At 58.4% G+C, this 15,831-nt stretch overlaps 1 protein-coding gene across 3 annotated transcripts in view; it reads right to left on the reverse strand.

Moving 5' to 3' along the window:
- PMEPA1 (prostate transmembrane protein, androgen induced 1) overlaps window positions 1-14,079 on the reverse strand; it is a 54,656-nt gene extending 40,577 nt beyond the window's left edge. The window contains exon 1 of one of the 3 annotated variants that reach the window (XM_045980804.1): window positions 13,482-14,079. In XM_045980804.1, coding sequence (XP_045836760.1) covers window positions 13,482-13,590 — 109 coding nt within the window. In that variant the 5' untranslated portion in view covers window positions 13,591-14,079. Of the gene's footprint in view, window positions 1-8,432; window positions 8,672-13,481 lie in introns of those variants that run through there. The other 2 variants (XM_045980802.1, XM_045980806.1) reach the window with 2 other exon arrangements.
- Between the last annotated feature and the right edge of the window lie 1,752 nt (window positions 14,080-15,831).

Here is a 15,831-nt window from a genome sequence, read left to right on the forward strand (position 1 = left end):
GAGTCGGCAGACTGAGTGAGAAAGGCCAAACAAGAGGGAACACAGAGCGTGATTTCACCCACGCCGAGCCCTCCACTAGGAAGGGCTGGCTCTGCCTGCTCCAGCGGGCGGGCACAGGCCAAAGAGGCACAGGGACCCGTCCGAGGACGGAAGGTTCTACGTCTCAGTCTGAACAGGTGTCCCATATACACGTTTGCCAAAACTCATCACAGTAGACGCCACACCCATGTGCTTTGTGTCTGTAAATGACACCTCAATTCGACACATTGGAGCTGGGACAACACGGGTGCCAGGGGAAGGCGAACAATTCAAGGGAAGAGAAGGGACAGCGGGTGAGGTATGGCGGGCTCTTCCTTCTCACAAAGCCCTAGGTTTGATGATGCCCATTTGGCAGAGAAGAAAACTGACCAGAGGAGACGGCGGAGCAGAAGGCGCAGTGTGGGCTCCTCCAGGGCATCATGGACAAGAAAACTTCCCGTCCAGAAAGAACATTCTGCCTTCAACCGGGGGCCGTCTCCGCCTGTTGTCTCCCCTCTCTGCCTCCTGCGCCAAGAAACCTTTGCAAAAAAGCAAGGTGCCACTTCCGTTGAAGGAGAGCCTTGCACGGGTCGCCGAAAACCCAGAAGGCAGACACCAGGAGCAGAAAAAGCAGCCACAATGCTGAGCACCCACCATGATCATGGTGCCCACCGAACCCCAGGGAATCCCTCCAACTCCAAGGCTGGCCGGAGGCCTCAGGGGTCACTCGGCCGTTCCGAGCGCCTGGTCTGGCACACAGCACACAGAGGAGCCCCACGATCGAAGACAAGACCACCCGGCTTCCCGCTGCTGCCTCCAGGAGGGATGCCCATGAGTGGGAGCACCATCCCAGTCCACCCAGAGTCCTCCCGGTGTGAGGTCTCCTGGGGATTACAACAGTATCGGAAGCAGGCCTCCACCAGTAACAGAAGGGCTCTGGGCTGAAGGCTGGCCCTGATTTTCTCATCTCACCCCCTGCACCTCAGCTGAGCTGTGGCCACACGGAATCACCCGGAGGGTTCAGCGTCCCAGCATCCTGCCCTGTCCCCAGCAATTGGCTCGGGGTGCCTCTGAGCATCGGGCTTCCGAGCCCCCAGGTGGCCTCTCCGGGGAGCCGGCACCAGGACCCACTGAGTGCAGAGGGGCTGGAGGAACGCCTTCTCCACCTGCTCCCAGGAGCCCAGGCCCGCCCGGCACCCCACCGACCATGGCAAACCCTCTCTCCGTTCAGCTGCAGCTCAAGGCCGGTGCTGGACAAATTCCCACTCTCTCAGGCTTGAGCCCCAGGCACCGCCACCAGGTGACCCTTCCAAGGAGGGGTGCGGAGACGGCTGAAGGAGGCAGCTGCACATGCCAGGGAGACCACACCCTTGCAGGGGAGGACAGGTGGTTCTGAAGTGTAGGGGATGGTGGGCAGAGCACAGGTGCTTTGCTCCGCGTGACCTCCCACACCATGGCATATGGCCTAGCCCCGCCTCTTCGAGCCGGGGTGTGGAAAGCCACAACCTCGCTGTGGGCAAACACCAAGGAAACGACCAGCTAGACGAAGTTGCCGGATGCCGGCTGCCCACTCTCTGGACACTGCCTGCCTCCTAGCCTCTCCCCTTCCTTGTTCTTCCCAAGCCCCATGCCCCACTGGCCTGAGTCTACTCTGGGGAAAGGGTCCAGAGCTCATTCTCGCTAGAGTGTAAAGGAATGCTGCAGTGTGCTTAGGGTAGGGCTCACAAGATCCAGGGCAAAGAGGCTGCGGAGGTAAGTGGAGGCTCTGGTGACCCGTAGGCTCCTGACCGTGATTTTAAAGACAAAGGAAATGCTGTTAAGGAACGGGACGGATCTTCCTGCGGATCTTCCCTTGCAGAAGCCTGGAGGTCTGGGAGGGACCCAAGCCTGAGAGCTGAAGGCAGGTGGCTGGTCGAGTGGTGGCACATTCCTAAAACTCCCAGAAGGGACTGCCCTGACTCGCTCGGGGGGAGACCCACAGCCCTCACGCCTCTCCCCACTGGGCTGCCCCGTGAAGACGGCGCTCTGCTTCCGTCCCGAGGATCATCTATACCTGGGTGAGCCTCCTCAGAGCCCCGGACTGGCAGTGGGCACGGAGCACCACCTTGGGGACGGTCTGACCCCAGCAAGAGTGGACGCTTGCGACAGATGAGCAGTGTCTGGCCCGGGCAGGAAGGGCAGCGCAGGACCGCTCGTCCCGGACCCCCGCTCGGAATTGTGCAAAACCGATCAATAAACACGGGCTGGGTTCTCCTCTAATTAGGTGAGGGGTCCCAGGAGCTGGGAAGTCACATGTTCGCGAACCGGTCCTCACTCCGTGACGCAGATGACAGGATCCGGCGGAGTGAGTTAGACAGACGGCGAGTCACCGGAGAAGCGGACTTCGGGGAGAAACACTGGTCAACTACAGAGGCAAGTGCGGGGCTACACACGTGCAGGCAGGGCCTGGCTTTACACGGACGGCTGCGAGCTGGACTCACCACCCACCTCTGCACCACGCAGCAAGCAAGTCTACTCAGCCTCGAGATGGGAGGGCAGCGACAATTTTATTTAGGGCCACAAGTAAGTAATAAAATTAGGCGAAATGAGCTGCTCCACGTGTGAGTCCCCACCCTTGGCGGAGTAATGAAAGGCTTGGCAACTGCAAACATCTAATGATGGTCATCGTCGGGAAAATCCAGGGGCTGGTGGTGAACGGCTGCTGACTCTTAAACCCGGACATTGAAACCGTTCCGTGATGGACCCCCAGTCAACGGAGCTTGTTGTTGCCGTTGTTGTTTTTAAGGATTTTATTTATTTGACAGAGATCACAAGCAGGCAGAGAGGCAGGTGGGGGGGGGGGAGCAGGCCCCCCGCGGAGCAGACAGACCGATGTGGGGCTCAATCCCAGGTCCCTGAGATCATGACCTGAGCCGAAGGCAGAGGCTTTAACCCACTGAGCCACCCCGGCGCCCCTGTTGTTGCTGTTCTAGAAGGCAACATTTTCTGCACCTGTGCTTTTCAACTAGAAACTCTGCTCCAAGACGCCAGCGGGGGCGTCCCTTCGTGCCAGCCTGCTCAGGAACCGGGATCCCGAAACACGGGCAAGATGCACCGGAGACAGGAGCATATTTAGCCGGGAGCTATCATAATGATCACCAGCAGCAAACGGAGTGGCGTTTAGAGGGCCTGTGGGTGTTACTTAATCAGTTACATTCACCAACGTAATCGACACTCTCTCCATCATCGCGATAGACCAACCTCTCCCTCCCATACCATAAACAGATGAGAAAGAATAGTTTCCAGCTATGGCCGTGACCCCATGGGCTGCCAAGCTCAGCCTGGTATGAATCACTTGGGGCTCACCGCGACGGCGTTCTCCAATGACTGAATGATAACGGGGCGCCACAGACACCAATAAATGAATCATGCCTTCCGCAAGACCAAACCTTTGGCTTTCACAGACACCAATTACAAAGTAGAGAGAAAAGAACAAAGAAGTTACTCAGGGTGTTTGCGCAAAGTTGATTCATAGGTTTACAGAATTATTACCGACTAAATTGTTTTTAGGAAGGCAATTAGAGCTATGACCAGCTCCAGCCCAGCACCAGCCTATCGATGTGGGAATTTGCAAAATGGGGTGGGGCGGCCACCAAAGTCTTACCGGGCTCCGGGGACCTCAATTCCTACCGTCTCCTGGCGGGTTCCTTAAGACGTTTGTGAAATCCTTAAAACATGCAGCCTCAGAAGCCATGCAGAAGAAGGAGGCACATATATGCACATCGTTTCAGTAAAAATCTTGGTATTCACTTTTATTTTTCCTTCTTGAATTGTAGCGTCCATAGCAGAACACAGAGCTGCGACCAGGGTTTTGAAACCCATCGTCTACCATAACCAAATGCTCCCACAATTTCTCCACGCACAGCAACGGCAGGTAGTTCAGATCAAAGCTGTTACCTGCTATAAAACTTAGGGTGATGAAGAAAGAGCTTTCACGGTGGTCACATGCAAATTCTGAGCCTCTCTAACGAAGTGTGACCTCTGAGATGAATCATCCCCATAGGCTCGGGTTGAAGCTTGCTGGCCAGGCTTCCTGGACAAGCTTCTACAAAGGGGGAAGCTTCCCCATCAGGGATATCAGATCCTTGTGGGTAGATGGAGAGAATAAAACTGAGCTGACACCAGGCTTGGGCTCTCAGGCGGCAGCCCCTCTTACCAGCAGCTGCCTGGACCGTCACGGGTAAAGCCAGCCCCTGGCAGTGACCAGGTAATGAGGGCCACTGGGATGGAATACCTCTTTTGGGAAAGGGCAGTCTGCTTTCCCCCCAAATTTCCTGGAAATCTGATTCAGCTCCCCGCTTCTCTTTCTGGAACCCTGGGCAAAGGCAAGGGAAGGCTCAGGGCTCAGTCCTGGGCACACCTGGTGGGAGGGAGGTCCCCACAGTGGCCTCCAGTCAAAGGACCTTAAAGAAGCCACCCTAGCTTGGTGGGTGGAATGCAAGCGTTTTAAAACATTCTACATATTTTACATCATAAAGTGTCTATGTATCTTTCAAATATCCAAAAATATATGGCTTCACATTTTACTTTTTCAAGATTTATTTATTTATTTGAGAGAGAGAGAGAGCACACGGAGGGTGGGGGAGAGCCTGACGTGGGACTCGATCCCAGAACCCTGAGATCATGACCTGAGCCGAAGGCAGACATATAACCCAGTAAAGCCACCCAGGCGCCCTGGTTGTATTTTAAAGCACATATTTCTGTATCCTAACCACGGACATCAAACAAATCCACGGCCGCCACTTTCACCATCCCCCGAAGCCAGGGATGGAAACATCCGCTCCTGGAGAACGAAGGAGCAGCAGAGACTCTCCTGGCCCGAAGCCTCTGTGCCTGGGATGGAGGGCTCCGTCGGTCTCGGGGCAGGTGAGGAACATGTCGATCCGCTCATCCGCCAACCGCTTCACGGTGTACTAAGCATCTACTCTGGGCCAAGAGCACACAAAAAAAGCTGGACCAGCCCTCTCCAGGACTCGGCAAGGCTGCCCCCGTCCCCATCTCCACCAAAGTCCCCCGTGGGGGACAGAAGATACGGGACAACTTCTCCAAACTTAAAGGCAAGGTGAGGTCTTGAACCTGTGCGACTGTTCGGAGGTGTAGGTTGTGTCTGTCTGTCCAGCCAGGGGCCCCCGCACTGCCTACAGTCTTGGAGAACTGGAACGGGCAGGTGCTTCTAGGGGACGGAGCAGCCTTCAGAGCTTGGAGAGCCAGCGCCTAGAAGCCAGAAGCAAACTTCATCCAGCATCCAGATCCCAGGGCCACTGGGGACTTTATGCTTGCTACCAAATAATTAAAACTCCTCAGCTAGTAGAGCTATTTCCTAAACCCGCTGAAACGATATTCATTGATTTTAGTTACAGTACGTCTGAAGGGAAAGAAACTCAGCCTCCACGTTCCCCGAGGCTCGGGACATGCTCGTTAGGCACCGAGGGCGCTGACTCGAGGCCAAGTGACCCACCCCTCCCCCTTCCCGCCCCCCAACCCACTGGAAAACACACATGTATCAGAATCTGCAGAACCACAGAAGATCCCATTACCCGATACCTCCCCGGTGAGTCACGGAAGCCACCCCAGCTCCTGTCAACACATGGCATCTCACCGTCGCCTCGGAGTGAACGCCAGTTCCACTCGGGGGTGACACCGGGTGGGGGACAAGCCCCCAAAACACTCCAGGCCTGAAGCAGGTGTGTGCAGAAAAGAACGGCCCTACAAATTCTCCTTGTGGGGTTGGGACCTGGCGGTGGCTATCCCTTCTTGTAGTTTCCAAACTCTGTGCACTAAGGGAATTGGAAGGGAGACCTTGGCCTCCCAGTCCGGCTGAACCAGGAAAGGCATATCTGGTCTTGGACGTTTCCAGAAGCGATGGTGGCCTGAGACGAAGGCACCATTCCTGCTCCCCAGACATTGGAAACTTCCTTGATCCCTTGCAAGTATGAGTTTATGCCAGGGGTGCCTTTCAGTGTCCAGGCCTCGGTCCAGCCCACCTACGAAGCGGCTGCTGGTCTTCCCTCCATTTTATGGGGGTGCTGCTGGAGGCTCGGGAAGGGGGCAGCCCATGTCCTGAAAAGATGGTTTTCAGAGTCTGTATCTTGACTGTGTCTTTTCCCATCTGGACTCTTCTTCCAGCCTGCCCATGCGCCCTGCCCAGGCCCCCTTCCTTCCTGCCTCATCCACGTGCGGGGTCTCTAAGGGCTCGGGGGACATACCGAGCAAAACGGGCACGGTACCTAACGCTTCCGTGTCTCATGATCAGAAGCACAAGCGACAGTGAATTACATAATACCCAACACAACCTGACGGGTGTGACAGGAGAGACCCCCCTCCCCCCCGCAGTGCTCCTGGAGCCCAAACAGGATGACGGGCTTAGGAGCCTCCCCGAGGGAGGCTTTGAAAGTGGCTTCGTTTCCTTCCCCCTGTCCCGCCCCCCGCCCCCTCCCTGGAATAAACTTTTTGTCTCTGGTCCCTAGAAGGGCAGCTTCCCGAGGGCAGGGTTCTGTCTGTGGGGTCCTGGCATTCTGCAGCACAGTCCCGACTAAGTGGCTGGGTGCCCCCTTTTGGCCCAGACAGCCAGGGGGACATCAGTGTAAGGCAGACAAATCTGGTCCCTCTGGGAAGCGCCATGGGCCGTTCAGCAACCTCCTACCCCAGCATCTGAAGGTGGGGTACTGGGGCTGCAGAGAGAGATGCCAGCTCCTCGCACGGCCTGTAAGGGACACCTGTCTGGGGGACACCGTGCGAACAGAAGACAGCCGTCGTGCTGCCAGAGCGCAAAGGCCCCGACTGCGAGATCCACGAGCATTCTTCCCTTGCAAACGGCGCAACGTGGGCTTGCCGTCCTGGGGCGAAAACTAAACGACCATGGCCATGTTGAGTCTTGTAAAGATAAAGCTGGGGGGCGCCTGGGTGGCTCAGTGGGTTAAGCCTCTGCCTTCGGCTCAGGTCATGATCTCAGGGTCCTGGGATCGAGTCCCGCATCGGGCTCTCTGCTCTGCAGGGAGCCTGCTTCCTCCTCTCTCTCTCTCTGCCTCTCTGCCTACTTGTGATCTCTGTCTGTCAAATAAATAAAATCTTAAAAAAAAAAAAAAGATAAAGCTGGGACTCGGGGACTTGATGTGGTGTCAAGGAGAGGAAATCTTGGGAGCACAAGTGTGGGACCAGGGAGCTTTGGTTCCTGGCTGTGCCACCTGGGGCAGGTTTCTTACCCCCTCGACCCCCCCCCCCCCCCCCCCCCCCCCCCGCCAATCTGCAGATCGGTGATAGCAACAGCTCTCTCACAGGGCTGTTTTGGAGACTGAGAAAAATGCGTCACTATACCCCTGGCACATAATAAGTTCTCCATATCCAACCAAGAAAGGGAGTGGCAGCTAAAATCCATCAGTCACCCTGGAAACAGAAGAGAAAAGCCATGCTGGGGCTCTGGGAAGGCCTGGGGATACCCCAACGCTTTCCAGGCCCATCCCGGGACACTGAAGCCCCCGCTCTTGTCCGAAAACTGTTCTGGGACTTTCCCTCCCCGCTCGGTGACAGAAGCTTCCACCAGCACCCGACAAGGCCCCGACGGAGACCCAGAGGCATCACAGTTTGGCTCTGTCGTGTCACTCGAAGGGAAAGTGAGGTTGACTGTCAATGCTCCAAGTTGTCATGACTACAGGAAGGGGTGCAGCCCATCTCGGGGAGGAGGTTAGGCCAGCCCGTTAAGAAGAAGGTGCTCGGAGAAGCCACGTAGAAGACATGCACTGCACCCTGCCGTACCCCACCCCACCCGCCGGGAAAACAAAGATCACTGTCTTATGGTGGGTCACAGCCGGTATAGACTCACTTGTTAAAAACAGAAATTAATTTTCAAAAAATGGGAGCCTCAGACCATCCCTCGTTTCTGGGCTTTGTGCTCTGCGTCTTCCTCGGCAGGGGACCTAGTGGGGTGTCTGGATGTCAGGGTGCTACTGCCTTTGTGCCTGCCAGGCCCACCCAGCCCCCCCCCGGCCTCCAAAGCTGGCAGAGGACTGCGGGAACCCAAGGGGGTCCCTCCGGCCAGCTCTGAGGTGGGCCTGGCAGGGACAAGGGAAGGAAAATATTCAAGTCCCTCTACCTTCAAGGTCACGGTTCCCACACATGCCTGCTTATTCCAATATCCCCTCTACCGCCAGTACCCCAGCCCCGGGACGGGGAAACCTTTCTCCTCATCAGGCAGTGACTGCCAGGGGACAGGACAAAGCGGACAGTTGAGACCAGTCCTCTCCCCACTGTCACCACCAAGCCCCATGATCACAGAGCTGTAGAGACACCAGGCCACACTCCACGAGAATAACCTTGGCAGTGGGTTATACCCACCCCCAGCACCCAGGAACTGCCATTACCCAACTTTCCACTCTTACCCCAAGACAGCCAGGATGTTCTGGAGCCGGGCTGAGCCTCCATCTCCCCACCTCCCATCACACGCCTGACCCACGGCAACCCTCGGAGAGATCACGTCTGGGGACAGGTGTCGTGGGGCCCTCGAAGCAAAAGGAGAAAAGAATTGCCAGCCCTTAAACGCCAAGAGTTTTGTATCAACATCCAGACATCCGGATCCCTGAAGTGGACAGGTCTGGCCACACAGGGCCCGCGTGGCAGCCACCCCCTCAGGCAGGACTCACGGCCCCGGATCTCCGCAGCCCACCCACCCTGAGGCGCACCTTCCCGGCCGCAGCACAGTGTCATCCTCCTGGCTCCCTGGCGCACAGAGTGGGGCGGGCAGGCAAGCACACAGGGCCTAACCACGCGCTCGCACGCACATGTGTGTGCACACACACGTGTGCATGCACGTGGGCACGTGACACCTTTTAAGAAGCACAAAGCAAGGCCCTGGGCTTTGGTCGCCTCCTCAGCATGTGCATCACACAAGCGCCCTGGCTGGCGGGAGCTCGGCCTCCAACTCCCATTTGTTAAGAGTTTCTTCTCTGCGGGCAGGACCCCAGACCATGAGTAGCCCACAAACTTGGTCTCTGGGTGGTAAGAACCCGAAGAGGAAAAGCCACGCGGCCCCTCCAGTTTGGCCCTTATCCCTCGTAAGCTCCTCTCCGACACGGTTTTACATGTTAACCACTGCGCAAACCAGAAGGCTGACGTGTCCTGGGGCCCGGATGCGGCGCGAGCAGGTACCAGCGCACCTGAGCAGGCAGGTCTGGGGCTGCTGTGGGACACGTGCACCTTGCTGTCCTGTCAAAGTGGCAGCCACCCTGACCCTCCCCAACGGCCTCCACTCTGGGGCAATTGCACACACCACTCCGTTTCCCTCCTCCTTCCAAGGGAGAGTGAGTGTATCAATTTGCACAACGTAAAGGGCAGGTTGTGCGTGCCCACGCAGGAACAATGACTTACTCTTTGCCTTGACAAGCACTAAGCTTGGCCCTGACCCTGGGCCACGCTGGGTGGTGTGGCTGGCTTACCCCAGACCTCCTGGGGAGCTGTGGCCAACTGTCTGACCTGAGATCCAGTCCAGGATTTGCACCTCAACCTAAAACCCAGACAGTCAGAAAACATGTGGGTTAAAAGTCCGCGCTCCAAGGGCCCACAGGGGAAATAGCTCAAGCTAGACGGCCCTAGTTTCAACCAAATCCTGAAATACAAGCTTGCACAGCGCCTGAGTCTCTCCTCCTAATAAATGCAAATCCAAGATGAAAACCGGGAAGTTCCTCAAGACGGAGCACCCATCCTTCCTGCTCGGCACACAGCAGGAGCTCAAGAAAGGCCAAGGGAGTGAATGACAGGCAGGCGCCAACCCTGAGCACAACTACCTGAGCACAACTACCGGCCTTCGCTGGGGCTGATCTCTGAAGGAGACTGACTGCCCAACTCCCTTCCGCCCTCAGGCCCCCGGAGAAGCAGCCGATTAAAACAGTTCTCAGCCAGGCCAAGAACATCAGGCGAGGTCCGGAGGCATTTTGGGGTGTTACGACTTGGCAGAGGAGCAGAAGCCTACTCCAATGGGCATCCAGTAGGCAGAGGCCAGGGGATGCTCCTAAGCGTCCAGGAACCCCCACAGCCTCCCCCTCCCCCCGACAATCCTTGTCCCTTGGGTGAAATGCCCGGATTTGAGACATGGGGCACCGGGTGTCCTGGGCATTTCTGCAAGCTCAGTCTGTTTGGAGTATCTGTCTGGAATTGGGTGGCGAAGAGGAATCGGTGGCTCAGTGACATCAGCGGTGGTCAGAAACAGAACAGCCACCAGAGATACTGGCCACGGGGGTCCAGGGTGGGGCCGGGCAGGGTGCTGTCCGGGGTCCTCCAGATACGCAGCCTGACAGCCGAATGGCCCAAGTCGGTCTGTCCAGGCAGAGGCGGCATCCACCTGCCTGCCGCCCAAAAGCCTCAAGCCGAAGCTGGAGAAAGGCAGGGGCTAATTTCTGAGAGAGACAGACCTCCAAAGAGGTCAACAAGAATGCCAAGAAACACGCAGGCCAGCAGGAACCCCGTTCTGAAAAGTCTGGCCAACTCCCTACTGTCAGCCTGGTGAGCGGTCCCTGGAGCCGGCTGTCTTTCACCCCAGGACCCCCGGCTTGTTTAAAGAATAGCTTATTTTTCTGTGGGGGGATCTGGGGAACAGTGAACCCCCGTCAGAGAGCATCCCCCACCCCTTGACTCTCAGAGACACTGGCGCCCCGGGAGGGTGCAGAGGGTGCGGGGAATATCTTGAACCTGGCTTCCTTGGAGAGAGCCCGGTTCCCACACTTCCAAGTGCGAAGCTGGGGGATGCTGCTGATTTCCAGCCCTCGGGTTCAAGATGGGCCTACTGTGGGGCCCAAGTTCCAAATTAAAGAGATAGAGTGTGCGCTTCCTGAGAAATAACTCTGGGTCTGGGTCCAGGGTGTGCTGGGGACCGGGGGCAAAGCTTTCCATCACCACCTTCCTTCACGTATAAAGCCTGAGCTGGCCAAGGCTCCACCCAGCTCCCAGATCTGGGGCACCTGAACGCCACACTAGGGACCCAGTGCTGCTGGGGGGAGGGGAGGAGAACCACTTCTGGTCCTGGAGCCTCCAGCCAGACTTCGGAGGGCAGAGGCCCCATCTTGAAAGCTGGTAGCATTTTCGATTTCAACCGTCAGGGTCTCACCCTTCAGATGAGGAAACTAAGACAGCTTAAGGAACCTACTACCAAGGGCCACTGGGACACGACCCTGCAGCCCAGCTCCAAATCCATCTTTGACGTTCCGCATGCAGACAACCCCCAGTCTGCATCACGTGAAATGTGGCCTTCCTTCCGCACTTCCAATTTTCCTCCCCATCTTTTTGTACAAAGAAACTCCAGGCCTTCAGGCTTCCTCACCAGAGCCTTTCGCGGAAATCTGATTAGCACTTGCAACAAACTGTTACATTATACCTGCATTTTAAAGATCGCTTCCCTTCCTGCCCTGGGCTTTCTTCCAGTAAGCAGGGGGCCGTGTGTAAAAAATACACTGTGCATGGTGAGTCACGTACCACGCCGGGGCCGGCTGGAGCAGGCCAGGGTTCCAGGTGCTAACCTCGAGGGTCCTGCTCAGACGCGCCACGGGCAGGGGAAGCACACAGGTCGAAGGCAATGGGTTTAACAACACCCTGGTGTCAGCCAGAACATCATCAGGGCTGAAGGGACAGAAATAAGAATGATTTTTCTTTTTTTCAACATCCTGAACACAAAGGAAGGACAAGAGCAAAATGCCCATGCCCAGTCCTCACACTGGTAAGTTCGACACAACAGCGTGGAACCCTGGGGTGGGGGGTTCCCCTGAGGCAGCTTTACAGAAGGGGGGAAATGAGGCACCGAGGGTCCTTCACCAGCAATCCACTCGGCACTGAGGTGGCCCTCTCCAAACATGTGCGAACATATTTTAATAATATCCTCGTGCATTTCATCAGCCTCCTGAGTTCACAAAGGGCCTTTGGGAAGCAATCTGGTTTAATGCAACTCAGTTCCACAAAAGGTGACTCTGGGCAGGCTCTCCTGGCACCTCGCTGGCTTGGCATGGGGCGGTCTGGGGGGTGGGGGTTGGCGGTGGGGGGAACCGGACTTTCAATTCCGGGACTGGAAGGAGGGGGCACTCATGGATGGAAGGACCCACCACCAAAGCGGGCCAGCCTGCCCCAGCAGGACCAGTCATGGGTTATTTTTACCTCCTGTGCCTCACTGTACAAGCTCAAGGGCCACAAACTGTGGCTGCCGCCTGCGGAAACTGGCTTATGAGTCACCCAGTGACTGCCCTGCTCCGTGGTGGCCGCCTCTGACTCCTGGTCCCAGCTGGAAGAAGGCTGGCCCTTGCAAGAAGGGCTGTGTGCTCCCGTGCCTCCGGTGCTTAGAGGCGAGGGTAGGGAAACTGAAGCCCCGAGAGGCAAGAGGTCCCCAAAAGGATGGGCTGGGGGAAGGGATAACAGGCCAGAAGGCCGTCTACACAACCCAACCTCCACCTGAGTGGGCAATGCATGGCAGAAGTCGAGGCTGATTTGTCTCAAGTTCTGGATGTACAGGGCGACTTGGTGCAAGCTTCCAACACCCCCTCCCCACCCTCCATCTACCTCCTCCTTTCAGGGCAAGGCAGTCCCAAACACAGACAGCCCCAAACTTTGACTCATTTGTAACCAAGGTCCCAGCCAGGCTGAGCCAAGCTGTCCAGACAGAGGCTATTTATAGGTGCGTCGGGGACACAGACACTCACACAATGAGACACACACTCGGGATCCACCTTCAGCCAGACCCACCAGCGCTGAGCCCTAAATGCAGACACCGGACACCAATGGTCCCCCAACCTCCAGAGCAATGCACACAGTCTAAAGAGGCACCAGACGCGGACACAGCAAGACGCAGGAAGACTACATACTCCCGGGACAGACTGCGACCCAGACACACAGACACAGAGAGACACGGAGACGCGCCAGACCCAGACAGAGACACACAGACACGCACACTCCACAGACGCAAGGAGACCCACTCACACAGACCGAGACAGAAGCGCCACGCACACTCCAGACACACACCCCGGGCCGCAGACACCCCGCAGGCCAGACAGTGTCTCACACGCCCGCCACCCCCCCTTCCCCCAGCCGAAGTTGATAAAGAGCCGGCCTAATTGCTCCATCGAGACTGCCCCTTAGGGAAATAAAATGGAAACTTCACGGTTTCGACCGCCCCAGCCCTCCCGCGCCGGGCGCCCCGCCGCCCTCCGCGCCGCTCGGCCCCGGGTCCGAGTCCCAGCGGGCGGGGCGCGGGCAGCGGGGGCCGTGCCAGGCTCGCCGCGCCGCGGGACAAAGCCGGGCCGGCCGCCAGCTGCCGCGAGCCAGGAGGGCGCGCCCGGGGCGCAGGGCGCACGGCCCGAGGGGGCGCGCACGGCCCGGGCCCCCGCCCGCAGCTGCGCGGGGACTCGGGGTCTGAGCCCGACGGGGCCTCAGGGGAGGGGGGTGCGGGGGTCACTCACTGATCTCCATGCTCTGGAACAAAGAGCGTTTGCAGTTGCACGTGCAGGAGACATTGGGCTGCCCGGCGGCGAGGGCGGCGGTGCTGTTGACCCCCATCAAGCGGTGCATGGACGGCGCGGCGGCTCGGCGCGGGGCGCAAGGGGCACGGGGGCGGCCGGGGGGGGTTCCGGCCGGCGCCCGGCGCTGGGGCCCCGCATGCAGGAGGCGCGCGGCAGGGAAGGCGCACCCCGGCTCGCCGGGCTCGGGGCGCCGCCAAGTTCCCGGGGCGCTGCGGGACTCAGTGCGCGGGGCCGCGCTCCCCTGCGCCCCCCGGCCGCCCCTCGGCAGCCCCGGGGGCGTCGGCAGTGCCCGCGGGTGGCGTCCGGGAAATGGGCTGGCAGCCGGGGCGCGCGCTGCCGCCGGGGCTGAGCCTCTGCTGCTGGCTTCCCGCAGCCGAGCGCCTCCGCCGCCGCCGCCTTCTCCTCATTCAAGTCCAAGGAGATCGGGTTTCGCTCCGAGACCGCGGTCGGAGGCAGGCAGACGGTCTGACGTCAGCGCTAGACGGGGCTGCCGGTTCCCACCGCGCGGGGGCCGGGGAGGGGGCGCGCGCTGCGCCAATCCCCGCCGAGGTTCCCCCGCACCCCCTTCCCGGGCCGCGGGGCGGGGTGACAGGGAAGGGGGCGGGCTCTTAAAGGGCCAGAGCGAGGCGGCCCGCGTAGACCCGGGACCAGCGGGGCGGAGGAAGGGTGCTGCGTCCCCGCCCCTACGGGGGTCAGTCTGGAACCCCTGACCTGAACACGCGGGTCGGGAGAAGTGGGACTCGTTCGGGTGCGGGTGCGTCGCGGGACCCCGGAATCCTTGACCCCGGTTTAGGCGAAACCTGTCCCTTCCCGAAGGAGAGGGAATTGGAGATGAGGGAAGTCCTCCCGATCGCCCAACGCCTGATTTCGCGGGAAACTCTCCGCCGCCCCCATTTCTACAATCCCAGGAAGCTTCTAGTGCCCGGCGCCCCCTCCGCCCTTTAACCCGACCCCGACGAGGTGGACTGGGTCAGACTGGAATTCGGGTAGACACGCCCCAGACCGCTCGGAGAAACGCCCGGGAGCCCTTGTCATGTAAATACGTGTCGGGAACTTGTGTACTGTCGCAGCCGGCGGGGCCCGGGGCGAATCCACTCCCTTTGTCTGCTGCCGGAGGGGCCACCGGCTGGGGGGGCGCGCCTCCGGAGTTGGAAAGAGGGGGCAGGAAGTGCGGGGGTGTACTTTTATTTCATTAAGTCTTAATTACACCACAAGTGCTATAAAGCACATTCTCCTGGTTTAAAAAGAAATGGAAATGTTACGTCAGGGGATCTCTCCCTGGCACACCTCCAAACTCTTCAGCGATTTGGTGTGCCCCCTCCTAGACCCTTGCCTAAAACTACGCGTTTCCCCTGCGCTAGTGGAGGACTACCTTGGGCCAGAAACTTACCAAATATTAGCTCAACCTCATACCTACTCCCAGAGGCAGAAGTATTGTTATCCCCATTTCACAGACGTGGGAACTGGCCTGGGAGCTGGTTGCTTAGGGTCACGCAATGGAGGACCCTGGTCCTCACACAAGGAAGGTCCAGGGGGTTTCTGCACCCTCACATAGTTTTCTCCTTTAAATACCAACATGTCCTGGAAGTTAATGAGGCTTAGTAAGGAGCAGATTCCTTTCGTATGGTGGCGGGGGCACATAGAAGTGTTTAAAAATTATTTCCTTTTCAGAGAGGGTGACCACACCAGAGACTAGCAGAACCCAGAGGAAGCCAGCTCAGGAAGGGGATGTGACCTCTCCGGGCAGCTGGGCACAGCCATGCCTCTTGCTCTCTTAAGAGTGCAGGCCCAGAACTCTGTAGGAGGACTCCAGCTCAGGGGTGACTGGGTGTTCCAGGTGGGTTTATGGAGGAGCCCTAGGGGGTGCCCAACACAGAGGGAGTTTCGAAGGTACTGACCATCCTTTGTTTGGGAAGAGAGGCTCACTCTCAGAGCTGTCCCCAACCCCAGGGACTCGGAGGTGGGGAGCTCTCAGGGATGGCATGGCCAGGACAGTCTCAGACCCTAGCTTGAGAAGGGACTGATCTACCTGCAGGTCTGGGGTGGGGGAGGTCTCCCTGCCATTTGGCCCCCACAGCTTGGAGGAAAAGCCTGGGGGTTCCTGATTGTTGCTTGGGGGACCCTAACAATGTAGGTTGGACCTGGGGATGACCGTGCGTCCCACTCATCGCCTGGGCCAAAGAAGACCACCATTCGTAGCCCCTCCTTTCAGCGATCCCTTCTTTCACTCAATCAACAAACTCTCAGGAGCTCCAGCGCTGTGTGCCGGGAACTCAGGAGTCCAGGAACA

Source organism: Meles meles, chromosome 16, assembly GCF_922984935.1.
Source record: "Meles meles chromosome 16, mMelMel3.1 paternal haplotype, whole genome shotgun sequence".
NCBI classification, from domain to species: domain Eukaryota; kingdom Metazoa; phylum Chordata; class Mammalia; order Carnivora; family Mustelidae; genus Meles; species Meles meles.